The following is a 27,955-nucleotide window of genomic DNA, read 5'->3' as shown; positions in this document are numbered from 1 at the left end:
ATTTAAAGACGTGCACGATATCGGGATCCAGATTTGGTTCAGTGGAGTATATATATAGCACGAGTGGAGCAGCTCTAGCACTACTCGTCTGACCTTTGACCCTGACTCGAGGTTAAACCGGTCCTGAGGCTGAGGAGTCCATAGAGGCTGATGGTGACAGACAGCAGCTGGTCAGGGTTAGCAGAACTGCACACGCTGTCTAGTCCTCCTCCTCTCCTCCTCTCCTCCTCTCCTCCTCTCCTTCCCCCCTCCTCTCCTCCTCTCCTTCCCCCCTCCTCTCCTCCTCTCCTTCCCTCCTCCTCTCCTCCTCTCCTTCCCTCCCTCCCTCCCTCCCTCCTCCCTCCCTCCCTCCCTCCCTCCCTCCCTCCTCTGTTGTCTCTCTTTCTGTGTTTGCCAGACGTCTGGGTTATGATAAGAATAGCCCGTCCTGGTTCCCTTAAGTTGTGCCCACAGGTCTGTTGTGAGGAGGAGAGGGTTTGAATGGTGGGACGTCCCGGCCCCGCCCCCTCCCTACGCCAGGACCCCGCCCTCTCTCCAGGACCCCGCCCCCTCCCCACGCCAGGACCCCGCCCTCTCTCCAGCACCCCGCTCCCTCCCTACGCCAGGACCCCGCCCTCTCTCCAGAACCCCGCCCCCTCCCTACGCCAGGACCCCGCCCTCTCTCCAGAACCCCGCCCCCTCCCTACGCCAGGACCCCGCCCTCTCTCCAGGACCCCGCCCCCTCCCCACGCCAGGACCCCGCCCTCTCTCCAGGACCCCGCCCCCTCCCCACGCCAGGACCCCGCCCTCTCTCCAGAACCCCGCCCCCTCCCCACGCCAGGACCCCGCCCTCTCTCCAGGACCCCGCCCCCTCCCCACGCCAGGACCCCGCCCTCTCTCCAGAACCCCGCCCTCTCTCCAGAACCCCGCCCTCTCTCCAGAACCCCGCTCCCTCTCCACGCCAGGACCCCGCCCTCTCTCCAGAACCCCGCCCCCTCCCCACGCCAGGACCCCGCCCTCTCTCCAGAACCCCGCCCCCTCCCTACGCCAGGACCCCGCCCTCTCTCCAGGACCCCGCCCTCTCTCCAGAACTACCTGAGTCCAGCGGAGCACACCAGTGATGTAGATCGTGTTAGATGATTGATGGAAGGATGATGAGTGGTTTGCTGATGGTTGGGACGCAGAGGACAGTCTTTGTAAGGGTTAGTTGTGTGTGTGTGTGTGTGTGTGTTTGTGAGGGGGGGGGGGCTTCCTGTGTGTGATTGTGTGTGTGTGTGTGTGCTTGTGTGCGTGCGTGCGTGTGTTTGTCTGTGTGTGTGTCTGTGTTTAGACTGTCAAGTTCACTAATGTATTTCCCCGGACAGCTGAATGGTAGAGGCAGGCCCCCCCCTCCCCCCCCCTGGTCAGCTTTGTGTCTCCTTCACCTCCATCACCGGCCAATCACAGCCCCTCATCTGCTCTGTGACATCACACGCAGAGAACACGTTGAGATGGGGTCACATGGGAGGAGGTTAGCCATCATGACCCAGGAGTAAAGTGCAGCGTGACGTCCAGGACCGCCTGGCAACCAGGCCGCCAGGGGCATCCTATAATACACTCTCTGGTCCGCTGACCTTCTGAAGCTCCCCTGGGGCGGAGCCCTGGGCCCCGTGAAGGGTGCATTCATCACCCCGCAGGACGCATGGCAACCGCAGCCGCCCCTCGCTCCCTCACCCCTCTCTCACCCCTCTCTTTATCACCCCTCCCTCACCCCTCTCTCACCCCTCTCTTTCTCACCCCTCCCTCACCCCTCTCTCATTCCCATCACCCCCCCTCTCGCTGCCATATTACCCCTCTCTCAACCTCTCTTAATCATCTCTCACCCCTCCCTCACTCCCATCACACCCATCTCATCCTCTCCTTGAAAGTCCCATCTAGGGTCTATAGGTCTATAGATATATAGGAATATAGATGTATGGGTATATGGATCTATAGATCTATGTACACAGAGAGGTGGATCTGAGGGCAGTGAGCACTGGGTCCCTATCCTGAATCATAGATCACTGAAGAGCTGTTGTATAACAGGGTTTAACGTCGCTGTGGTACTCCGCTATTAAAGTGTGCTCCAGCTGTCTGCCGGTGCTGGAAGGCCATCAGTGAACCCTTGTGATAGAGCGATGTTCAGCCCCGTGTGAACGACGAGGTCTATCACTGTCCCACAGCCATCACGGAGAGAACCGTACTCCTACATCTCCATGGCAACCCACCCTCCGACCGGCCGCGCCGCCGTGCGTCTTATCGTCCATCTGCTGCCCTTCCTCAGCGCTCCTCATTAAACATTCACCACGGGGACCGCTCTCTCTCCGGGACGTTCAGGAAGGACGTCTGCCTTTTAAACGACCCCCCCAGCCCCGGCCCTGTCCGACCCGTGTCCCGCGGCCGGGGGGCGCTGGGGGCCCGCGGCCGGGGGGGGCTGGGGGCCCGCGGACAGATCGCTGCTACAGAGGTTCTGCTGATTACCCGGGCCCCTCTGGACCCTCCAGGCGCTCCTGGACCCGTCTCTCTAGGACGTTCCCGGATGTTCGTCCCCGCTGAAAACACACAAGTTTTTTGGTAATATTCTGTCTTTTTGTATTATTATATTATCTCCTCAATGCCGTGGAACGCTCCGTTCACTTGCACGGGCTCTTCACAACTTCCGGCGGTGAATTATATTTGATAATTCCCCGTTGCTAAGTTTATTTATTGCCTCTAATGACGTCTTTGGTTACACTCCGCAAGTAGTCCGGTAACTTGTCAACCCCAGCGTCTTCCTGCCTATGAATGAACAATGAATGAAATAGTGACAGCATCATTGTTTGCATGGTTGCTTACTATACAAATCTGCTAGCAATTGCCAATAATTTGGAGTAGTCTCCCTCCAGTTTACGAAGATGTGTAGGCAGTTGCTAAGCGACGTAAACGTCTTTGGCGGACTATTTCTATGCTGATCAACACTACGAATGCTTGTACGAAGCAAGACACCTCCGCTGCGCGTCGGTCTCCTGTTCGCCCTGTCGGGGCTTATTTTCCCGAAGAAACCTTTCAGTTCCAGAATGTTCTTAATTGTGAGTAACACAACTATAATTTTTAGGCTAGCACAGGGACTTCGTTCTCTTTATTATATTTAGGTATCAGGTTAAAGGGTATTTTTAGGGTTAAGGGTTGAGTCCAGGTTTTTAGGGTCAAGGTTACATTTTTATATAATGTTAGAAGTTTAGTTTGCAGTTTAGGTAGCAGATTGAAGGTTTAATTCATGGTTAAAGATTTACTTAATGGTTAAGGTTTTGTTCTTATCGTACAGATTAGTGTTAAAGGTTAAGTATTGGTTTTAGCTCAAAGTTCAGGCATAGGAATAAAGGATGTGGACCAAAGCACTTTGGGAAAGATATGTGCATCCAATGCATCAGTTCTTAGAGATGCTACTGATAATGTTTGAGCTTTACAAAGCATCTCAAGAGACTTATCTAGAACTTCCTGTCATGAGGACGACCTTGCTTTGCAAACGATAACTCAGAAGCTCCTTGAGCTGTCGGTCAGCCGCAGAGAGGAGGTGAGATACATCATCATGAAGCTGTCATGAACGGGGAAGTCACGCCTCGGTCTGCAGAGAGAGGAGGCTGAATACAATTCTTCACTCTGAAAGGCGTAGCGCGTGGATCTGCAAACGCATGCAAGGACACACGCCCGCATGCGCTGCCACAAGCACAAACGCACACATGCACTCACTCACGCATGCACGCACGCATGCAACCACACACGCACACATTCACACATGCATACATGCACACAAAGGGCAGAGAGTCCTCAGGGGCAATCCATAATGACTGACCTATGGTTATCATTTATATTATATATATATTTACAATTGATCTTGTGTTTCCCGTCTGGGATTAATTGCGTTCATCGATGGAAACTGAAGTCAGCGCAGACCCAGTGACTACACCCTCTATAGCTGATTAAATGGCCCAGATTTAAGTATTCTCTCTCTCTCTCTCTCTCTCTCTCTCTCTCATGTCTCTTTATTCGGTTATTTTGGTGAAGTTTTTTATTTTTGGTTTTGTTGAGGTTTTTTTCTCACAATTCTCGGGGAAGCCTGCTGCTGATATCTCCATGGAAACAATCTCTCCTTTATACACACACACACACACACACACACACACACAGACACACACACACACACACACACACACACACACACACACACACACACACACACACACACACACACACACACACACACACACAGACACACATTTTCGTGATGATATGTGTGTGCCTACACTGTTTTAGATCAAAGCATTTGTGCATGTGTAATCAGTGCGTGCGTGTTTGTGCGTGTGCATGTGTGTGTGTGTGTGTGTGTGTGCGTGTGTGTGAGTCCTTGTATAACAGCAGCAGATAACTGCAGTCTGACTAAATGATGCAGAACATGAATCTGGGATTAGTGTTTGTGTCGTCTCTCTCTTCTGCAATCTGCTCTGAACTAAAGAGAACAGCCGTGTGCGTGTGTGTGTGTGTGTGTGTGTGGGTGTGTGCTTGTCTGTGTGAGCGTGTATGTGTGTGTGTGTATGCATGCATGTGTGAGTGTGTGTGTGTGTGCATGCATGCGTGAGTTTGTGAGGGTGTGGACACACGCGTGACTGCTATCAAATGAAATGGTGTTATTAATCAGAATGTTCCTGGGGGTCTGCCCTGCCATGAATCTCTCTCTCTCTCTCTCTCTCTCTCTCTCTCTCTCTCTCTCTCTCTCTCTCTCTCTCTCTCTCTCTCTCTCTCTCTCTCTCTCTCTCTCTCTCTCTCTCTCTCTCTCTCTCTCTCTCAGAGGGAAGGGAGAGGAACAAGAGGAGAGACAGCTTGTGTGTGTGTGTGTGTGTGTGTGTGTGTGTGTGTGTGTGTGTGTGTGTGTGTGTGTGTGTGTGTGTGTGTGAAAGGAAGGGGGATGCTGGCAGCCATGTTGGCCAGCAGGAGAGTCTTGCTGGCTCAGCAGAAGAGAAGGGAACCCTCCACTGGGGAACCCTCCCCCCCCTCTCTCTCCCCTGCCCGCCCTCCCTCCCCCCTCTCCCTCCCCCCCCCCCCCCCCCCCCGCCCTCCCCCCCCTCTCTCTCCCCTGCCCGCCCTCCCTCCCCCCTCTCCCTCCCCCCCCCCCCGCCCTCCCTCCCCCTCTGCAGAGAGGGAGAGTCTAGCAGCTCTCTAGCCTGCAGAGGTTGTAGCTCCACGGACCACAGCTCAGCACCCAGACCAGAGTGGACCTCCTCCAGTAGAGACCGGTCCGGTAGAGACCCGGTCCGGTAGAGAGCCGGTCCGGTAGAGAGCCGGTCCGGTAGAGACCCGGTCCGGTAGAGAGCCGGTCCGGTAGAGACCCGGTCCGGTAGAGAGCCGGTCCGGTAGAGAGCCGGTCCGGTAGAGACCCGGTCCGGTAGAGAGCCGGTCCGGTAGAGAGCCGGTCCACCAGAGAGCCGGTCCACCAGAGAGCCGTTCCGGTAGAGAGCCGGTCCACCAGAGAGCCGGTCCACCAGAGAGCCGGTCCACCAGAGAGCCGGTCCACCAGAGAGCCGGTCCACCAGAGAGCCGGTCCACCAGAGAGCCGGTCCACCAGAGAGCCGGTCGAGGAGAGGAGAGAAGGGGGGAGGAGTTGGAGAGGGTAAGATCTCGGAGCCAGAAGACAGGAGATAGGAGACAGGAGCCAGGATCTTGGAGCCAGGAGATAGGGGATAGGAGTCAGGAGATAGGAGCTAGGAGATAGGAGACAGGAGAAATGAGCTAGGAGCTAGGAGCCAGGAGCCAGGAGCTAGGAGCCAAGAGATAGGAGATAGGAGTCAGGAGATAGGAGCTAGGAGATAGGAGATAGGAGTCAGGAGATAGGAGATAGGAGACAGGAGAAATGAGCTAGGAGCTAGGAGCCAGGAGCCAGGAGCTAGGAGCCGAGAGATAGGAGATAGGAGTCAGGAGATAGGAGCTAGGAGATAGGAGATAAGAGACAGGAGACAGGAGATCACCTCCAGCAGGTGATGCTGAGCTTGCTCCCCTATAGCAGCGGTAACTTAGCAACACGTAGCATCAGTGACAGCGCCTCCAGGGCCGTTTTCACACTCACCTCCTCCTGGATGTCTTGGGGAGAGAGAGGGGGAGACGGGGGAGAGGGGGGAGACTAAGGGAGCTGGAGACGCAGAGAAGCAGATGAAAAGATGAATAGCTGTAATCACGTCCCCCAGCGTATCACCACAGAGAGGAGAACGCTGGAGAGGCCGTAGGGCGTTTAGGGCGACATGTAGGGCTGTACTTAGATGGTAGTGTAGGGCTACATGTAGGGCTGTATGTAGGGCTACATGTAGGGATACTTGTAGGGATACTTGTAGGACTACATGTAGGGCTGTATGTAGGTGTAGGGCTACATGTAGGGCTACACGTACAGATGGAGGAGGCTATGTGGGGCTAAATGTAGATGAACGCAGCAGGCTATGTAGGGCTGCATGCACAGAGGGATGTAGTAGCCCTACATGTAGCCCTACTACATCGATCTGTACATAGAGGGCTACATGGAGCCCTCTACGTACAGATCGATGCATTGAGGCTGTGCATTGCTGCATGTACATGGGTGTGTCGAGCTACATGTAGAGCTACATGTAGAGCTACATGTACAGATGGGTGAGAAGAGAGCGAGCGCGGGTCTTTGTTCTGTGATCAGATCTCTCCGTGCCGCCTGCGGGGCTGTGACATCAGAGGCTTGGCGCACGGCCGCCTCATCCCACACACTGAGAGCTAGGAGTCAGAGCCTCCCAGCCAATCACACTGGGAGCTAGGAGTCAGAGCCTACCAGCCAATCACACTGGGAGCTAGGAGTCAGAGCCTACCAGCCAATCACACTGGGAGCTAGGAGTCCGAGCCTCCCAGCCTATCACACTGAGAGCTAGGAGTCCGAGCCTCCCAGCCTATCACAGTGAGAGCTAGGAGTCCGAGCCTCCCAGCCTATCACACTGAGAGCTAGGAGTCAGAGCCTCCCAGCCTATCACAGTGAGAGCTAGGAGTCAGAGCCTCCTAGCTCTCACTGTGATAGGCTAGGAGGCTCTGACTCCTAGCCTACCACAGTGTGGTAGGCTAGGAGTCAGAGCCTCCTAGCCTAGCCTCCTAGCCTACCACAGTGTGGTAGGCTGGGCCCTTGCTGGTTCGATCCCCGGCTCCTCCTAGCTGGGTGTCGAGGTGTCCCTGAGCAAGACGCCTCACCCTGACTGCTCCTGACGAGCCGGCTGTCGCCCTGCGTGGTCGACTCCGCCGTCGGTGTGTGAATGTGTGCGTGAATAGATGGATGTCAGGGCGGGCAGCATAGTATTGAGCTTTGAGCGGCCACTGGTTAGAGAAGTGCTGTTTAAATGCAGTCCATTTACCGTCTATAGCGGTGATTCAGAGCTTTATTGAAATATGAGTGACAGCCGGTCGCTGAGCCAGCGATCGTGGCTCTCTGTGATCTACATCTCGGAGAGGGGAGAGAGGGGGGAGAGGGGGGAGACATGAGAGGGAAGGGGGAGGTTAATAATTGATAGTGTGTGTAAAAGCCAGGTCAGGGGGGAGGAAAGGAGGTGTTAAATATAACTACAGGCGGACTCTGTCCGTGCTCTATCTGTGGGAATCTCAGCTTGTTTTCTTCTCTGCTGCCACCTGCTCTCCTTCTGAGAGCTTGTTCTTCTCTCTTCCTCCTCCTCTCTCTTTCTCTCTCTCCCTCTGTTCTCTCCATCTCTTTCCTCTTTGTCTCTCCATTTTCCTCTGTTGTCTCTTCCCTCTCTCAACTCCTCTCTCTCTCTCTCACACACTCTCTCTCTCCATCTCTCTCTCTCTCTCTCTCTCTCTCTCTCTCTCTCTCTCTCTCTCTCTCTCTCTCTCTCTCTCTCTCTCTCTCTCTCTCTCTCTCTCTCTCTCTCTCTCTCTCCCCTCCCAGCTGTTCATTCACAGAGAGAGTTGACGAAGGGCTAAGTCTACCCAACAGAATGTTTTGACAGTTCTGTTTAAAGCTGTGGCTGTTTAAATATGTATCACCCAATAGCAGGACAGAATGCAGTCGATAAAACCTTGCCACCCATGCGTCAATGCCTCCCCCAGAATAAATGAAGAAAGATGGCTTCCTCAAATATGAATTTATACTGCATCTCGCTGTGTAAACCACATTAAATCTGGTTTAATCTCTCTGTATAAACAGGTTACATCTTGTTTCATCTCTTTTTTAAACAGTTTACAACTGGTTTCATCTCCGTATTAACAGGTTACATCTGGTTTCATCTGGGTGTAGTAACAATTTACATCTGGTTTAATCTCTGTGTAAACGGTTCAAATCTGGTTTCATCGCTGTATAAACAGGTTTAATATCTGTGTTAACACGTGGGTGGTGTGTGTGTGTGTGTGTGTGTGTGTGTGTGTGTGTGTGTGTGTGTGTGTGTGTGTGTGTGTGTGTGTGTGTGTGTGTGTGTGTGTGTGTGTGTGTGTGTGTGTGTGTGGGAGGCCGCTGGAGAACAAACAAAGACAGATTGAGTTTCCCTTCCTGTGCAGGTCTAATACATTTCTCGACTTCGTTCCCCAGCTCGGCTCCTCTGATCAATATTTCAGTGGATGCTCTGATGAGCGTCACAGTGTGACTGCAAGTATATATGTACCTAGAACTGAATGTATTTATCTGTCGATTGTATATACTATGGATAGATGTCTTCATCCACTGTGTATCTGTATTTATTTATATGTACTTAATCTGTATTAACTGTATATGACTGTATGTGTCTATACGTGATTAATCGTTTAGTACTTTATATCTGTATGTGTTTATCTCTATCTCATGTATATCTATATGTGTTTATCTCTATTTACTATATACTGTATATGTAAGTGTTCCTCTTTATCGACTGTATATCAGTATTTATATGTACTGTATATATATATATATGTGTGCCTATTTCTACATATACTGTAAATCTGAGTTACTGTATAAATTATTACTCTATCTGTGTGAATTAGAAGTACTGGTTATGTGTGTATTTATTTATAGGTAGGCTACTGTAGTGTCTGTGAATTGATCTAGAAGTGAGAGAGCTTGCTGTATCTCTGTAGATATTGAACTATAACTCCATCATATCTGCCGTGTGGGTGTCGTCCGGGCGATCCATCACTTTAACCTCCGGTCCGTCCGCTCAAACAGCTGACCGGCCGTCCGTCCCCGTCCCCAGCGGCTAGCTCAGGCCTAGCTCGTTGTGCAGCGTTAGCTGGATGGCGCCGTTCCAGCGCTAGCTATCGGCCGGCCAATCAGGAGGGTTTAATCTGCCTGAGAGCCCGGCTGGGGGGGGGGGGGGGGGGGGGAGGGAGGACGGCACGTAAGACGAAGTGCATCCATTGAGCGTCAGACAAGGCTTCACTACATATACTGTATATATAGATATATAGATACTGTGTATAGTGTGTAGTACTGTGTATTGTAGCAGTGTGTAGAAGTGTGTGTGTATATCCACACATGGAATGTAATATAGTATATATGATACAACGGCGTATATATAATCCATGTTTTGACCTTTGACCTCCTCAGGACGCATCAGTGACCTGCGACCCCAGCCGTGGCCCCGGACTAGCAGGTAGTTTCACCCTCCACCCCCACTCCCCCCCCCCCCCCCCTCCCCTCCTTAACCACAGGTCAAGCTGGGGACAACCTGAGTTTGCCATAGCAACAGCTAACCTTACCTCCTTCACTGAAGGCTCTGACCTCCCCCATCGCACATCACCCAGAGCATCATCATCATCATCCTGATCCTCATCATCCTCGCCCTCATCATCCTCATCCTCATTGTCCTCGCCCTCATCATCCTCATCCTCATCATCCTCGCCCTCATCAGGTCAGGGTCTGTCAGGGAGGGTCCGGTTTAGTCTGGGTGTGCTGGAGGTCTCTGAGGCTGGCTGCAGTAGTCTCTCTCCCTCTCTCTCTCTCCTTTCCATCATGCTCTGTATTGTTTTGTGTGATATGTTATTTATTTCATGTGTGATGTGATCGTTAGGATATTTGATGTTCTGTTAAATATTTTTATTTGATCTTGTTTGATTTTATGTATGTTATGTATGATTTTTCCATTTATTTATGTTATGTAGATTATTGATTATATATTTGATATGTTAGGTTATGTTTGTTATGTTATTTATATTATGTAATAATATATATTTGATATATTTAATGTTCTGTTACGTTAAATTATGTGATGTCGTGTTATGCATGTTATATTGGATATTAATGAACACTAACAGTTTCATCCCACGACGCAATTATCACAAATTACAGTAATTAAGATGGACACATTGTGTGTGTGTGTGTGTTAGTGTATAGTGTGTAGCGGTGTGTTTGCATGTGTGTGTATGGTGTGGGTGTAGCTGTATGTGTGTGTGTATGTTGTGTGTAGTGTGTATAGTGTGTGTGTTTGTCTGTGTGTAGCGCTGGGTTTGTGTGTGTGTGTGTGTGTAGTGGTGTGTGTGTATATGGTTTGTGTATGTGTGTGTGTGTGTGTGTGTGTGTGTGTGTGTGTGTAGCGGTGTGTGTGTGTGTGTGTCTGTGTGTGTGCGTAATGCGTATGCACGTTGGCAGCAGAGTATGGATGATTGAGTGCTAATCTCTCAGCGCTAGCGATAGCTTCAACGTTAGCGGTAGCCTCTCCTGCATTGAGAACACATTAGCTCTTAGCATCCCCAGCAGCACACGGTCTGCCAAGCTGTGGGACCTCAGACGGTCGCTTCAAAAAGTAATTTCAAAATGTGCTTGAGAAAGTTATTTGAAACGAAATACTGGCCTCTAGTGACCAGTTGTGACATTAACACCTGCAGATAGCTCGTTTTTACTGCGAGAGACTTTGAGAAGACAGCGGAATTACAAGTCCTGTGATGCTTGATATAAAACCAAGATGGCTGACCTAAAACCCGGGGGGGGAGCTTTTGATTTGTGCTCATAGGGTATTTTATTTTGAAGCTGTTTGGGCTCCAGGTTAGTTCTGCTGGGCCCAACTTGGTTAGTCTGGGTCGTCCGTGATTCTCCTGGGTTCTACTTGGTTCTGCTGGGTCTTCTGTGGTTCTGAAGGGTCCCACGTGGTTCTGATGGGTCCTACGTGGTTCTGAGGGGTCCCACGTGGTTCTGAGGGGTCCCACGTGGTTCTGATGGGTCCTACGTGGTTCTGATGGGTCTTCTGTGATTCTGATGGGTCCTACGTGGTTCTGATGGGTCTTTCTTGGTCCTTCTGGGCCCTGCAGGGTTCTGCTCAGTTCTACAGGTTCTACAGGCTCCTGTGTGGGTCTGTGTGATCCTGCGTGGGCGTGCTGTGCTGGTGCTTTCTGCGCTCCGGAGAGATCAATGCCGTACTAACGAGCTGATCCGTGTCTCCCAGAGCCAGAGGAGAGCAGCTGAACAGAGATCTGAGGCCTGGCTCCGCCCGGGCCAATCAGCACGAGTGATACAGGAGGGCTTCAGCGCTCCGCTCGGCTGTGATTTACCATCCGGATCTTTCTGCAGACGTCGATCCAAACCGGCTTACAGTGCAAGTTCTGTCGGGACGAGGCATTAATGAGCAGATGTGGAGGTGTCTGATCTGGGAGGACTACAGGGGTCTGGACCCATAGGGCAGTCCAGGGGTCTGGACCCGTAGGGCAGTCCAGGGGTCTGGACCCGTAGGGCAGTCCAGGGGTCTGGACCCATGGGGCAGTCCAGGGGTCTGGACCCGTAGGGCAGTCCAGGGGTCTGGACCCGTGGGGCAGTCCAGGGGTCTGGACCCATGGGGCAGTCCAGGGGTCTGGACCCGTAGGGCAGTCCAGGGGTCTGGACCCGTAGGGCAGTCCAGGGGTCTGGACCCATAGGGCAGTCCAGGGGTCTGGACCCGTAGGGCAGTCCAGGGGTCTGGACCCATGGGGCAGGGTTCTGGACCCATAGGGCAGGGGTCTGGACCCGTAGGGCAGTCCAGGGGTCTGGACCCATGGGGCAGGGGTCTGGACCCATAGGGCAGGGGTCTGGACCCGTAGGGCAGGGGTCTGGACCCATAGGGCAGGGGTCTAGACCCGTAGGGCAGTCCAGGGGTCTGGACCCATAGGGCAGGGGTCTGGAGCCATAGGGCAGTCCAGGGGTCTGGACCCGTAGGGCAGTCCAGGGGTCTGGACCCGTAGTGACCCATAGGGTCAACCACCAGAGGAGATATATCATGCCAGGTTGTAGCTGTTGCTATTTTCCACCCACATTAAGGGAAAACGGATTGAACCGATTAAATTGTGTCTCAGAAATCTGGTCACTTTAACTAAGACTGGACGTTCTCGGGAAACCGGGCCATGCACTTTAGTATGAATAAAAAATAAAGAAATAAGGGCGCCACTAGAGGGCGCCCCCAACACCTTTGTCGCCCTAGGCCTAGGCCATGGTTTCTCAACGGGGGGATTTTAAACGTTCATGGCTTTCCATTTTTTGGGTGAAAAAATAGGCTACCTGAAATAAATAGCCTATTGTCATTTATTGGTTTATAACCCCTCTACCGTCTCGGCTACTTTTTACTGTAAAAAACTACAGTAAAAAGTACTGTAATGTTGTTACCTGAATTAGAATCTCTACTATGGGAGGCCTGAGAGAACTGTATTCATATCTTACTGCGCAGTGTAACAGTGGTCATACAGGCAGCGCGGTTCGGTCCTGCACGCTATCGTCATGATCTCTATAGTAACGCTGATAAACATAACCCAAGTTTGCTGGATAGCAGTTCAATAACCAATAACCGCAATCAAACATGGCCGATAGCATGTGTGGTTGACTCGGGAGAGCCGTAGCCGCGTTCACGGTGCCCGAATCATTCATTCATCCGTTGAATTCGTTGGGCCGCGGTCTCTCTCTCTCTCTCTCATGTGATTATGCGCGTGCACCAGCGTAGCGCCAATAAACAGCTTTTTGCTCTCTGTCTTTGTTAGTTGGAAATCGGATCCGTATTGGACAAAGTATTCGAGGAAGCGCCGGAAACCCGGGTCGATCAACACCAATGAATCGACCCGGGTTGAAGGAAGTTACAGTTGCAAATCATCAATCAATAACCACAATTTCTCTTGTTTTGCCCCTGCTCTCTTTTAACTCCAGAAAGAAGAGAACACACATCAACGCATTTGAGGAGGCCAACACAGTGCATGAATGCATTGCAGCCATGTGTCGAGGGGCGGAGCCAGGAGTTAGGGGAGGAGCCAGGCGTTAGGGGAGGAGGGGAGAGGAGGTCATGTTGACGAAACGAAACTGAAGGTTAAGATAAACCAAAGCACCCGACGTGGAAGCAGTTCCCTCGTTCAGGAGAAAAATAAAACGCATTTTGAAATTCGCTGACTGACAGAACTACATCAAGGTGAGTAAAGAAGCACAACTTTCAAATAAGTTAAAACCACTTTTGCCGTTATGGAATTAAAAAAAAGAAAGGGATTGCTCAATACATAAACCTTGTCGTCTGTGTCTAGGAATGGCCTCTGCTAACACTTCCTGGTCTGAAGAGAACTTTTCATGTTCCATCTGTCTGGATGTCTTCAGCAGCCCAGTTACCACACCATGTGGACACAACTTCTGCAGAACCTGTATTACTAAGTTCTGGGATGAACAAGTCAAGTACAAATGTCCCGTTTGCAACGAGCTTTTCAACACAAGACCTGATTTACGCGTCAATATCCTCTTTTCAGAGATGGTTGATCGGTTTGGAACGTCCCTACGAGTAAAAGAGCAGCCTTGCGTTGAACCAGCAGATGTTCCCTGTGACGTCTGTACTGGGACCCAGCTGAAGGCCGTGAAGTCCTGCCTAGTGTGTCTTATCTCTTACTGCCAAACCCACCTGGAGCCACACCATAGAGTCGCAGGCCTGAAGAAACATCGGCTGGTCGAGCCTATGGACCGTCTGGATGACAGGATGTGTAAGAAACACGACCGACTTCTGGAGCTCTTCTGCCAGACTGAACAGGTGTGTGTGTGTCAGTTCTGCACAGAGACGGACCACAAGTCACATCCTGTTGTACCTCTAAAGGAGGAATATGAAGTGAAGACGGCCCAGCTGGGGAAGATAGAGGCTGAAGTTAAACAGTTGATCCAGGAGAGACAAAAAAATATTCAGGAGATTAAAGACACAGTTAAACGCAGCAAAGCAGACGCAGACAGAGAGATAGCTGATGGTGTGCAGGTCCTCACTGCTCTGATGCGCCGCATTGAAAAGTGCCAGGATGATCTCAACCAAATGGTTAAAGAGAAACTTAAATCCACAGAGAAACAAGCTGAAGACCTCATCAAAGAGCTGGAGCAGGAAATAGAAGATCTGACCAATAGAAGCTTAGAGGTGAAGCAGCTCTCACACACTGAAGACCACCTCCACTTCCTCCAGGCCTTCAGATCCCTGAAGGATCCTCCACCCCCCAGGGACTGGACCACGGTGGAGGTCCGTCCTCCGTCATACGTAGGGACCTTGAGGAGATCCCTGGATCAGCTGGAGGAGACGCTGAACATGGAGATGAAGAAGCTGCGTGATGCTGAACTGAAGAGGGTCCAGCAGTATGAAGTAGACGTGACTCTGGATCCTGATACAGCTAGTCCCAGGCTCAACCTGTCTGAGGATGGGAAACAAGTACATGATGGAGGTGTGAGGAAGAGACTCCCAGACAAGCCTAAGAGATTTACACTGTATCCATGTGTTCTCACGAGGCAGAGCTTCTCCTCAGGGAGATTTTACTTTGAGGTCCAGGTTAAAGACAAGACTCTATGGGGGTTAGGAGTGGTCAGAGAGTCCATCAACAGAAGTGCTTGGACAGAGTGGACCCCTGAGACGGGTTACTGGACTCTTTACTACTACCAGGATGGGTTGGTATTTAGAGATGACCCTCCTGTCCGTCTCCCTCTGAGAGCTGAGCTCCAGAAGGTGGGGGTGTTTGTTGATTATGATGAGGGTCTGGTCTCCTTCTATGATGTGGAAGCCAGGGTTCATCTCTACTCTGCTACTGGCTGCACCTTCAGTGAGCCTCTCTATCCACTCCTCTGCCCATGCTGCCATGATTGTAACAACTCTGCCCCCCTCATCATCTCATCTGTCAATCAAACAGACTAGGACCTTTGTTTGATAATAAAATAATCAAACGACCAAAACAACTAATGTTGTTTCCTGAATTAGAATCTCTACTACGTGAGGTCTGATAGAACTGTATTCATATCTTAGTTTTCACTGTCATTTAACAAGGAATAATTCATTAAGCCACGAACACTGTGCTATATAACCCATTATAACCTATAAGACTACACTATAATGTTCAATGTCTTTTATCTGAATGTTTTTTTATATTTTTAATTAATGTCACCGAACACACTGTCAATCATGTACTGTAACATAGTCGGTATAATTAATTTTAACAAATAGTAATATTCCTTTATTTTTTTAATCATGTATGTCCACACAATACAATGTTTGTAAACTTTTGAGTTTTGAATAAAAATGTACTAAAAGTAGAATGAGGACATCTTCAGTGGAATAAGTACATTCTTAGTACAATATGTAATCAGGCGAATAGGTACATTCTCAGAGGAATGGGTACAATCTCAGTACAATGTGTATTCAATAGATTAGGTACTTTTTCAGTGGGATAAAACAAAAACAACTGTTGCCTAAAACCATTTTACACATGATGGGATTCAAGGAAAGATTAAAATCCCATAATAACTGCACCCGTGTGTAGCTGATGAGCCAGTCAATGACTTTTAATGTCCACCTTACAACAACCCGACCTTTGTGTAAGTGTAACACACTTACACAAAGGTCACATTTTATTTAGATATATATACATATATTGCTGATACTGTTGATCATGTTTTTTTTATAGAACTGTGCAGCTGGAGGAGAACTGCTCAAAACTAAATTTCGTTTGATTATTCTATTCTATTCACAGTGACTTTATGTAAAGATTCCCCCAATGTGTGTGAGTACCGTGACTTTGTCTAGTCAGCTCTCCTCTCCATCCTCTCCTCTTCGTTTCTCCTCTCTCCTTCCTCTCTCTTCTCTTCCTCCTCTCTCCTATCTCTCCTCTCCTTTCTAGCTCATCCAGGATTGTGTTTATCATTGTTACGCATCAAAATGTTGTGTGTTCAAACTGCAACGGTAAGCATATGTAGATTTGTTTAGTCAAATATTGTTCAGTACATGTCAGCGTGGGAGTGCGTGTGGAGGACGGCTGGTTGAAGCAGCCTCACCTGCTGAGTCTGATTGGACTCTGGGGCTTGGTGAGGGACACACCTGTTGCTCATTGAGTAATCAGTGCTCACAGGTTAAACGTGCCATTTGAAGAACCCTTTACACAAGTAGTACTGCAAGGCCATGGCCAGTGGCAAACACCTTAGATAATCTAGCAGGGATGTTGGTGAGCCCCGAACCGAACCTTGTTTCCCCAGAGGTTGAGATAGATGCCTAATTGGTTTGTATCGGGATATTTTAGCGGAGTTCACCCTTGAATTAGTTGATAACGGGACAGTCGTGGCCTCTAGAGTAAGCCTACCTTTGATACCAAAGTACGATCGGCCACCCTTTACATAAGCAGTAGTATTTAGTACAACAGCGTCCCCTGCTGGACAGCAGCAGCTATCTCCTGATTCATTATCAAATCACGTTTCTAATACTCAGGCCTTTTACATATAACAGATTCAATAATACTACACTGTGGGTGTAATTTGTATGAAAGCAACTTGTAGTTAGACTCAAAGTTAATCTTTGAGAAACTAATGTTAGCCGATGATTCTGTGGTTATTTTTTTCATTCGTCCTCCATTTGCTGTATTTGTGATGTCATACGGAAGTCGTCATTATTTCTTAAACTCATTCATGGGTTCATTGATATCGTATCAAGTTATCTCACTGCTGTTTGTGGGGTGTTCTATTGAGCCCTGTCACTGAAGTGCTTTCCAGAACAGAAATGTACAAACAGAACCGTTTAATGTTGAGTTCCTAACCCCCCCCCCCCCCCCCCCCCCCCCCCCCCCCGGGACCCCCTAACCCCCCAGGACCCCCTACCCCCTTAGAGGAGGCCTTAGAGGAGGACCCGCAGCCCGAGAGGGAGGGGCCTTGAGGGGACCCCCACTCTCCCCGGGACGCGGGGAGCTGATCGTGTGATGCTAGGTCCAACAAGCCCAACAGAAGAGGAGGATGCCGTCTGTCGACCGGCACCGCGTGGCTGCCAGGCGCCGTTGCTAGGAGACAGCAGCCTCCCGCGGCCGGTCGCCAGGGGCACCACCCGGAGGATCCACGCGGAGGCGCCAGCTGACGGGTCTACTGACTCGATGATCCAGATAACCGGATTCACGTTCAGGATGTTTGGATGTTCCTTATGATGTCATTCATCTCCAGCTTGTTATCGTCGTTTGCCTTCGAGGGCATTTTGTTAAGACGAAGAAGAATTGACCCTGAAAGTATGTTTTTATAAAGAACGATTGAAAACAAACACACGCAACCATGCGCACGCACGCGCACACACGCACACACACTAACCCAAGCGCGTGCACACACACACGCGCACACACATAAGCGCGCACACGTCTTGAGATTGAGCTGCTCTTTTAAATCCACCTGTCCAGGTCTGCTCGCGCTCTCGCTTGCGGGCTGCTGATTGGTCGGCTGAGAGAGGAAACCCCGTGCTCTCCGGCTCCAGAACAAAAGCCTCTTCATCCTCATCCTCTCCGAACTGCTAGGCGACCTCAGTCTTCCTCTCGTCACGGGACGGATTACCGCGAGGGCTCCGCGTCTCCGGGTTAGCGCGCGCCTGCACCTCGTCTCCTCCGTCCTCCTCCTCCTCCTCCATGGAGATAAACACACTCCGCGACCCCCGCTGCTGAAGCCATCCCTCCCCTCACCCATCTCCTCCTCCAACCGTCTCCTCCTCCACCCATCTCCTCCTCCACCCTGCGCTCAAGCGGAAGCCCTCAGACACATCTGGAGACGAGGCGCCATGTGGTGATGCCGCTCCGCCGCGCGCCGCGTCTCCCCACGGCGCCCTGACCGCCGCTCTCCCGCACCTCGTCGCGCGCCTCCCCCGATGTGTTTGGTCGGCGCGGCGCTCGTGGGAAGCCAGCCGTCCTTCGCCCTCTCCACCATGTTCACGTTCGCCGCCTTCTGCTACATGCTGTCGCTCGTGCTGTGCGCCTCGCTCATCTTCTTCGCGATCTGGCACGTGAGTACAGGATGGGTTGTCTTGTTGTTGTTGTGTTTGTTGTTGTTGTTTGTGAGTTGTTGTTGTGTTGGCTCGGGTCTGTCAGCGCCCCGTTGTTTTGGATTGTGTGCTCGTGACGCCGGGCAGTGGCGGGGATGTGCGGCGAGCCGCGAGCGCTCTCCGTGACGGGTTCACGTGCGTAATGTTGTGTCTGCAGCCCACCGTGACAGGTAGACCCGGTACACCCGGTACACGGTCGACCCAGTGGACCCGGTACACCCGGTAGACCCGGAGACCGCGGGGAGGGATGGATGTTTTGGAAGATTTACATGAATCTCCTTTGTCGTCGGAGGAATTGTCATTCCTCCGACGCGCGCGGCTGTTGATGTATTATCTGAGCATCTATTATAATTAATGATCATATGTTAATGATCTTTGGTTCTAAACAAACAGACTCGGCTCCTTGATCCGGAAGTGTTGAAGTTGATGACAGGAAAGATCAATGTCTCTCTCTCTCTCTCTCTCTCTCTCTCTCTCTCTCTCTCTCTCTCTCTCTCTCTCTCTCTCTCTCTCTCTCTCTCTCTCTCTCTCTCTCTCTCTCTCTCTCTCCCCCCTTGCTCAGTCTCTGTCTTTTCTCTCTCTCTCTCTCTCTCCCCCCTTGCTCAGTCTCTGTCTTTTCTCTCTCTCTCTCTCTCTCCCCCCTTGCTCAGTCTCTGTCTTTTCTCTCTCTCGCTCTCTCTCGCTCTCTCTCGCTCTCTCTGTAGAGACAGATTCAGGCCAGGTCTCTCTCGCCCTGGGCACAGCATCAACAACAGATTTGATCCACCCAGGAATGGGCGATCAGCACCAATTAGTCACCGCAGGGACTCAGTCTGGAGACGTAACCCTGAGCGGGAAACGGCCAATCAGATTCACTTTGGATCCTATAGACCCCATAATAGATTAACGCATCCTAAAGCCTTAAGGTATCCTATACACCTCTTCATAGAATGAACACATCCTATATACCCCTTCATAGCCCTTTAATAGATCAATGCTAAGCCTTTAATAGAATAAAACAAGTCATATACAACCCTTTAATAGAATAAACACATCCTAAACCCTTTAATTGAACAGAAATATCCTATGAAACCCTTTAATAGAATACACATATTTAACCCTTTAATAGAATAAAACATATCCTATATAACTCTTTAATATAATAAACGTTTCCTATGCAACCCTTTATTAGTATAAAACGTATTATACGTTGTAACAGTTTATTAGAATGAGAAGGGATCAAATCCTCATCATCCATCATATCTAATAAACGCTAATCTCTCTGACCGCCATGAATAGGTGCGTCCCATTGCCATCCCATAATGAGTTCAGCTCTCATTAAGCACACAGCAGGCTGAGTGACAGGCACACCCGCTGAGCATGTAGCGCGTAGCATGCAGCGCGTAGCACGTAGCTCGACAGCAGGCTGCGCTGACAGAGACCTGAGGACCTGAGTGGGAGCAGGGAGGCCGCTGCCTCAGCAGTCGTCTGGTTGGAGAACAACCGTGGCAACAAGAGATCTGATTGGCTGACAGGATCCTGCCTTTTGACAGGTGTGTAGTCAGTCAGTGTAGTTAAGTGTGTAGTCAGTCAGTGTGTAGTCAGTCAGTGTACTGTGTAGTCAGTCAGTGTGTAGTCAGTCAGTGTAGTTAAGTGTGTAGTCAGTCAGTGTGTAGTCAGTCGGTGTTTAGTCAGTCAGTGTGTACTTCAGTGTGTAGTCAGTCAGTGTGTAGTTAAGTGTGTAGTCAGTCAGTGTGTAGTCAGTCGGTGTTTAGTCAGTCAGTGTGTAGTCAGTCAGTGTGTAGTTGAACAGTGTGTAGTTCAGTTTGTAGTCACTCAGTGTGTACTTCAGTGTGTAGTCATTGTTTAGTCAGTCATTGTGTAGTTCAGTGTTTAGTCAATCAGTGTGTAGTCAGTGTGTAATCACTCAGTGTGTACTTCAGTGTGTAGTCAGTCAGTGTATAGTAAGTCAGTGTGTAGTTCAGTGTGTAGTGTATAACAATTGAAGTGTAAAAGAACTGTTTATGTTGTAAAACAAAGTAAACAGGAGATATTAATAGATTGGGGGTATGAGTGTCCTAACCTAACCTTCTACATACTAACGACTCAGCCTGCCCACTGCACTAATTAACGGCCTCCACCTTGTTAAGTAAACCTTTACAAACATAGCCTTCTGTGTCTAATTGGCTGTGATCAATCAAGCTGTGATGTTCAGGCCATTAGCTGTATTGTAGCTCAGTGTTGTTTACTGCTCCCTCAGCCCGGGAATAGGACACTTTTCATCTTTTCTCCCTAGTCCCTAACCAGACTCTGTCCTTAACGATGCTGTCCGTAACCAGAGAGGGTCCTTAACGAGGGACTGTCCTTGACGAGGCTGTCCTTTACGAGAGACTGTCCTTAACGAGGGACTGTCCTTAGTGAGACTTGCCCTAACTAGACTCTGTCCTTAACAAAACTCTGCTTAACGAGAGACTGTCCTTAACGAGACTCTCCTTAACGAGGGACTGTCCTTAACGAGGGACTGTCTTTAACGAGGGACTGTCCTTAGTGAGACTTGCCCTAACTAGACTCTGTCCTTAACAAAACTCTCCTTAACGAGAGACTGTCCTTAACGAGGGACTGTCCTTAACGAGGGACTGTCCTTAGTGAGACTTGCCCTGACTATACTCTTTCCTTAACAAAACTCTGCTTGACGAGAGACTGTCCTTAACGAGACTCTCCTTAATGAGAGACTGTCCTTAACGAGACATTCTCTTTAAGGAAACCCTCTCTGGGAGACTGTTACCAAATCAACACAGAAGCTCGGCCACACAACCACCCATCAGCATCTCTGGATGAGAGCGGTGCTGTGAGGCTGTGAGGAGGCCAGGAGGAGGCACCGGGCCTGTCTCGGGATTATCTTCTTCTATTAACGAGTGCCGTCCCAGAGGGCAGTGGGGCAGAGTGGTTTCAGGGAGAGGAGCAGATGTACTGATGTTAAGCGCTGCTCACCAGCCCTTTAGAGTCAGCCCGGGGCCCTACCTGGGGAGAGCCCTGCACTCTGCTGCTGACTGCGGAGGCCCCCCCCCGCCCACGGCCACCGGGGGCGGGGGGGGGACAGAGAGGAGGAGCCGTAGCGATTAGCTTGTCCCCCTGACACAGCAGACAGAGGTGGGCGCTGGGAGGGATGACTCACACTCCCATCTTAAATGAGTCTCACGTTAGGATCATGAATGAGTCTAATGTTAGGATCATGAATGAGTCTAACTGTAGACCATAAACAAGACTAAAATGAAGATCATGAATGAGTCAAACACTAGGATCATATATTAGACTAAGCTTATGATCATAAATGAGTCTAACATTACGATCGTGAATGAGAAGCGTCAGTTTATCAAGCGAGTGATTTCCTGCAGATCCAGTGAGCTGAGCCAGATGTGGTGACCTGGTCCAGATGTTTCAGTCGGATCTCGATCCCCGCGGGGCGATTGCACGTGTAAAGCAACGCTTGACTTGTCATTTACCTCGCCATTTAAAAGCGTTATCTACGTAATCACCGGACAGCGTGTACTCTGACCTCCCCAACCCCTTGCCTATAGGTTCAGGTGAGTCGAGCTCAGCCAATCACGATGGGGGAGGGCCGATGACCTCAGACCCCAGAGGGGGGGGGGGGCATTAGCTATTTAGTGATGGGAGGAGCCAGGAAGGTTAGCATACAAGTCATGTATTATAGGGGATTAAGGAGCAGGTAGGGGTTAGACAGTATAGAGACGGGTCATTAAGGAGCAGGTAGGGGTTAGACAGTACAGAGACGGGTCATTAAGGAGCAGGAAGGGGTTAGACAGTACAGAGACGGGTCATTAAGGAGCAGGTAGGGGTTAGACAGTACAGAGATAGGTCATTAAGGACCAGGTAGGGGTTAGACAGTACAGAGACAGGTCATTAAGGAGCAGGTAGGGGTTAGACAGTACAGAGAGGTCAGTAAGGAGCAGGTAGGGGTTAGACAGTACAGAGACAGGTCATTAAGGAGCAGGTAGGGGTTAGACAGTACAGAGACAGGTCATTAAGGAGCAGGTAGGGGTTAGACAGTACAGAGAGGTCATTAAGGAGCAGGTAGGGGTTAGACAGTACAGAGACAGGTCATTAAGGAGCAGGTAGGGGTTAGACAGTACAGAGACAGGTCATTAAGGAGCAGGTAGGGGTTAGACAGTACAGAGACAGGTCATTAAGGAGCAGGTAGGGGTTAGACAGTACATAGACAGGTCATTAAGAAGCAGGTAGGAGTTAGACAGTAATATTTATATAATATATACTGTAATAAATAATATAATATTAATAACATGCGTCCGCTCCTGCGATTGAAGCAGAGATGAATCTCAGAGGGGTTCACTTTCTGCCGAGTCCTCTGAGGAGGCGCGGTTTGGCGTGCGCTGCGTTTCCGCCGTCTGATGTTTCACGAGGTGGCGAAGCTTCTGCTGGCGTCGGCGTTCCTGTCGGGTTCCTCTGGCGCTCCGCAGCCCGGGCCGGCAGGTGAGAGCGGCGTGTTCACGGGTTCAACAGCGCCTGTCACTGAGTGATGATTCACACCATGAGCTCTGCGTACCGCCAGCTAATCGAGGAGAACGCTCCTCTGCTCATCTCGAGTGGAGCGAGATACGCTTCCCTTCCGCTAAATAGAGATCGGGCTTCCTAACGAGTGAGTCTAACGCTAATGTCAGCGATTCTCCTCGGTGGAACGATCAGCGACGCCGAGGAGAGATGTTCAGAAGAGCAGAAGCTGCACTCGGTCGGCTGCGTGGGAACGCGGAGGGCCGGATCTTAGGGAGATGGCAGATACAGTGGCGGGGGAACGCAGCCTGCAGCACAGTCCTGTGAGAGATAACTACAGTGAGCTGTCACGTCAGCCCCGGTCTGCACACAGCAGGGCCGATGATGAGGAAGAGGAGGTGGTTAAGATGCAGGAAGAGGTCGGGGCCGGAGATGAGGAAGAATCTGCTTCTGTGCAGGAAGAACGAGGAGTCGTGGCAGCAGGGGAACAGAACTGAGTCGGTGAGGAATACCAAACGATGATCAAAGCACTGCAGGAAGATCCGGGAAGTCCAACGAACTGAACCAGACGACTCCGGGCCTGGAGCGGCAAGCGCTAGACTTCATGGGGCAGAGATCATAGTGAGGAAGGAAATGACATTCAGGGTTTCAGAGGTAGAGACCACTGCAATGGGCACGTCCTTCCCTGAGGACAGTACGGATACCGAACTCCAACTGATTTGGGATCAGAGACTAGCTGCACCGGAGGAATAAAGTTTTATTCGAGAAACCATCGAGGCCAACTTGTCTTGTTGTCATCAGCGGTAGCTACAGGCAGGGGGATGTGTTGTGATGGCTCAGTGGTGGACAACACCCTGCAGCCAGAGGGATTGTTTTGGCTTTAGCGTCTCTGCCTTTTCAGCCCAGGATTAATAGAAGCAGCTCGACTGCAGACGGGAAGCCACAGCCGAGGAGGCGAGGGGAGGTTTGGGCGCACGGCCGTGACCGACAACACGCCTCCGTTATCAGGCAGGAGCCGGCTCTCCCCGGGCTGCAGAGCGAGGGATAAACAACGTGCTGCGAAGAACACAGCCGGTCGTGCTGCAGCGTCCCACCAGTGAGGTCCTGGTCCCACCAGTGAGGTCCTGGTCCCACCAGTGAGGGCCGATGAGGTCCTGGTCCCACCAGTGAGGTCCTGGTCCCAGCAGTGAGGTCCTGGTCCCACCAGTGAGGTCCTGGTCCCACCAGTGAGGTCCTGGTCCCACCACTGAGGTCCTGGTCCCACCAGTGAGGTCCTGGTCCCACCAGTGTGGTTCTAGTCCCACCAGTGAGGTCCTGGTCCCAGCAGTGAGGTCCTGGTCCCACCACTGAGGTCCTGGTCCCAGCAGTGAGGTCCTGGTCCCAGCAGTGTGGTCCTGGTCCCACCAGTGAGGTCCTGGTCCCACCACTGAGGTCCTGGTCCCAGCAGAACAAGACTTTGCATGCATGATGACGCCACATGCAGAAAATAATTCAGCCACCCATCTGAATAACCCATTCACCCCGGTCACCCCGTCATCTCTGTGAGCCGGGGGCAGGGGGGGGGGGGGGGTTAATGTGGGTGCTGTTGGCGGCTCCTGAGCGGATTAGTATCGAGCCGTGTGTTCATTAACCTGGTGGCTCCTCATCCATCATCCTGTCACACACGCTGTTGTTCCGCTGGCACTGCCACTGAGCACATGGCTGGCCCTCTCCATACACCTCCACCTCCTCTCCTCCTCCTCCTCCTCCTCCTCCTCTCCTCCACCTCCTCCTCTCCTCCACCTCCTCCTCTCCTCCACCTCCTCCTCTCCTCCACCTCCTCCTCCCCTCCAGCTCCACCTCCTCCTCTCCTCCACCTCCTCCTCCTCTCCTCCTACTCCTCCTCTCCTCCACCTCCTCCTCCCCTCCAGCTCCACCTCCTCTTCTCATCTAGTTTAGTACTCTAGTCTGTCCTTGCTAGTTTAGCTCTGTTGCCTGTTTAACTTGATTAGCTCTGTTGTCAGTGTGGTCTACTTTAGCTCTGCTTTGTCTCTGTTGTTGTCAGGCTAATTTAGCTCTGTTGTCAGTGTTGGCTAGTTTCTCTCTGTTGTCTGGCTAGTTTAGCTCTGTTGTCAGGCTAGTTTAGCTCTGTTGTCAGGCTAGTTTAGCTCTGTTGTCTGGCTAGTTTAGCTCTGTTGTCTGGCTAGTTTAGCTCTGTTGTCAGGCTAGTTTAGCTCTGTTGTCTGGCTAGTTTAGCTCTGTTGTCTGGCTAGTTTAGCTCTGTTGTCTGGCTAGTTTAGCTCTGTTGTCAGGCTAGTTTAGCTCTGTTGTCTGGCTAGTTTAGCTCTGTTGTCTGGCTAGTTTAGCTCTGTTGTCAGGCTAGTTTAGCTCTGTTGTCTGGCTAGTTTAGCTCTGTTGTCTGGCTAGTTTAGCTCTGTTGTCTGGCTAGTTTAGCTCTGTTGTCTGGCTAGTTTAGCTCTGTTGTCTCGGTTGTCACTCTCAGGCCGACCGTCACGGCTGAGGACATGCATTCTGTCGGCAGCCAATCCAAGCGTGGTGTGCGCGTGTGTATGCTTATGTGCGTGTGTGCGCATGTGTGCCCGTGTGTGCTTGTGTGCTTGTTTGTGTCCGTGTGTGCACTTATGTGCATGTGCGTGTGTGTGCGCGCATGTGCACGTGTCAGTCTTGGCAGGGGGAGTGATCGTCACGGCTGGGAGGGTGGGATAAAAAGAGGCATTTTCCAGCGGATTTAAACCCGCCATGAATAATTCAGCCGGGATGGGAATAATTGCCACCGAGTTTGTAGTTTAACATCCAAACGGAGGCTGCCCTGATTGAGTTAGCGTTAGCTTCGGCGTAGCGCTGTTTCAATGTTTCTATTTCCATATGAATGTGTCACAACATCCGCACAACTCACACAGACACACACACAGACACACACACACGCTGCACATCCGTGCACATACTTTTGTTTATTTGTCAGTGTATCTGTCTGTCCGTGCGTTCTTATCCCGCTGAGATGGTTACACAGAATAACAGTTGCATAAAATGTCTCTCCCCCTCTCTCTTCCCCTCTCTCCCTCTCGCTCTCTGTCCCTCTTTTTCTCTCCCCGTCTATTTCCCCCCTCCTCTTTTTCTCTCTCTCTTTGTCCCCCTCTCCTCTTCCCTCTCTCTCTCTCTCTCTTTCCCCCCCCCTCTCTTTCTCTCGCTCTCCCGCTCTCCCCTTCACACCCTCTCACTCTCTCACTCTCTCACTTTCTCTCTCTCTCTCTCTCTCTCTCTCTCTCTCTCTCTCTGTCTCTCTGTCTCTCTGTCTCTCTCTCTCTCTGTCTCTCTCTCTCTCTCTCTCTCTCTCTCTCTCTCTCTCTCTCTCTCTCTCTCTCTCTTCCCCCCCCCCCCCCCCCCCCCTCTCCCCAGATCACTGCGTTCGAGGAGCTCCAGGCCGACTTCAAGGTGCCGATCGATCAGGGAAACCCACTCCACGCGGTAATCAATCAGTCTATCTCAAACCACTGACTGGATTTTAATAGGAGATCTTCTGTCGAGAATGATTGGATGATGAGTGCAACCAACATGCTGCATTGTCACATAGAGTAGTTTTATCAAATAGAGTAGCATTGTCAAATAGGGTAGTAATTATATATTTATAAGTATAAATGTCCAATTTGTGATCCCCAATATTGCAAATCAGACATTATTTGTGACATCCACACTAAATGTGACAGCTAGCTGCTAATGTGACAGCTAGCTGCTAATGTGACCGCTATCAGCTAATGTGACCTCTGTTGCAAATGTGACCTTTGGCTGCTAATGTGACCGCTTGCTGCTAATGTGATGCGTAGTTGCTAAAGTGATGCATAGCTGCCTAAGTTATGGCTAGCTGCTAATGTGCCGGCTCACTTCCAATGTGACCGCTAGCTGCTAATGTGACCGCTATCAGCTAATGTGACCTCTGTTGCAAATGTGACCTTTGGCTGCTAATGTGACCGCTTGCTGCTAATGTGATGCGTAGTTGCTAAAGTGATGCATAGCTGCCTAAGTTATGGCTAGCTGCTAATGTGCCGGCTCACTTCCAATGTGACCGCTAGCTGCTAATGTGACCGCTAGCTGCTAATGTCATCATAGCTGATTATGTGATGCATAGCTGCTGATGTGATGGCTAGCTGCTAATGTGACCGCTAGCTGCTAATGTGAAGCATAGCTGCTACAGTGATGGCTAGCTGCTAAGTGATGGCTAACTGCTAATGTGACCGCTAGCTGCTAAAGTGATGGCTAGATGCTAATGTGATGCATAGCTGCTAAAGTGATGGCTAACTGCTAAAGTGTTAGCTAGCAGGTAATGTGATGGCTAGTTGCTGATGTGATGCCTAGCTTCTAAGTTGATGGCTAGCTGCTAATGTGATGGCTAGCTGCTAATGTGATGGCTAGCTGCTAAAGTGATGGCTAGCTACTGATGTGATGGCTAGGTGATAAAGTGATGGCTAGCTGCTGATGGGACGGCTAGCTGCTATGTGATGGTTAGCTGCTAAAGTGACGGCTAGCTGCTAAAGTGATCGTTAGCTGCTGATGTGATGGTTAGCTGCTGATGTGATGGTTAGCTGCTGATGTGATGGTTAGCTGCTGATGTGATGGTTAGCTGCTGATGTGATGGTTAGCTGCTGATGTGATGGTTAGCTGCTGATGTGATGGCTAGATGCTAAAGTGATGGTTGGCTGCTGATGTGACACGTCAGTGATAGACTGTACAACACAGCGGGAACAGAGGCAAGTTTTCTCTCCCTTCCTTTCTCCCCCCCTCCCTTTACTCCCTCTTTTTCTCTCTCTCTCTGAGAGGTTGTTTTGGGTGGAGGCCAGCCATTTAAACTCTCCCCTGGGGGATGGGGATGTTGCTTCTTCAATAATGCATGAAGACTCAGCTCTCCTCTGGGAGGCTTTGACAGTGCGTCTCTGGGCTCTACTAGCTGGGTCCAGACCTACTAGTAAGGTCTACTCTACTAGCTGGGTCTACTCTACAAGCTAGGTTTACTCTCTACTAGTTAGGTCTACTCTACTAGTTAGGTCTACTAGCTGGGTTTACTCTACAAGCTAGGTTTACTCTCTACTAGTTAGCTCTACTCTACTAGCTGGGTTTACTCTAGTGCTGCACGATTAATCGAATCGCAATTGCAATATCATACTTTGCGATTGTGTAACCGCAAAAGGCTGCGATTTAATTTTAAAAAAGTCCATATTATTTTATTT

The 27,955-nt window shown here is 50.6% G+C and overlaps 2 protein-coding genes across 4 annotated transcripts in view; both read left to right on the top strand.

Moving 5' to 3' along the window:
- Nucleotides 1-13,224: 13,224 nt before the first annotated feature.
- On the top strand, nucleotides 13,225-15,490 carry LOC115534287 (E3 ubiquitin-protein ligase TRIM39-like). The gene is made up of 2 exons (XM_030345166.1): nucleotides 13,225-13,361; nucleotides 13,471-15,490. The coding sequence occupies exon 2, from the start codon at nucleotides 13,473-13,475 to the stop codon at nucleotides 15,090-15,092; it is 1,620 nt and encodes a 539-aa protein (XP_030201026.1). The 5' UTR covers nucleotides 13,225-13,361; nucleotides 13,471-13,472; the 3' UTR covers nucleotides 15,093-15,490.
- A 1,888-nt stretch (nucleotides 15,491-17,378) lies between these two features.
- Nucleotides 17,379-27,955, top strand: part of cnih3 (cornichon family AMPA receptor auxiliary protein 3) — a 30,700-nt gene continuing 20,123 nt past the window's right edge. For 2 of the 3 annotated variants that reach the window (XR_003974309.1, XM_030345242.1), the window contains exons 1-2: nucleotides 17,379-18,191; nucleotides 26,133-26,201. Coding sequence is in view for 2 of the 3 variants with exons in the window: in XM_030345242.1 (XP_030201102.1) it covers nucleotides 18,057-18,191; nucleotides 26,133-26,201 (204 nt within the window). In the remaining variant the exon portion in view is untranslated. The remainder of the gene's footprint in view (nucleotides 18,192-26,132; nucleotides 26,202-27,955) is intronic. The other variant, XM_030345241.1, reaches the window with a different exon arrangement.

This window comes from Gadus morhua, chromosome 21 (genome assembly GCF_902167405.1).
Source record: "Gadus morhua chromosome 21, gadMor3.0, whole genome shotgun sequence".
Lineage (NCBI taxonomy): Eukaryota > Metazoa > Chordata > Actinopteri > Gadiformes > Gadidae > Gadus > Gadus morhua.
This window is presented reverse-complemented; position numbering and strand designations above follow the sequence as displayed.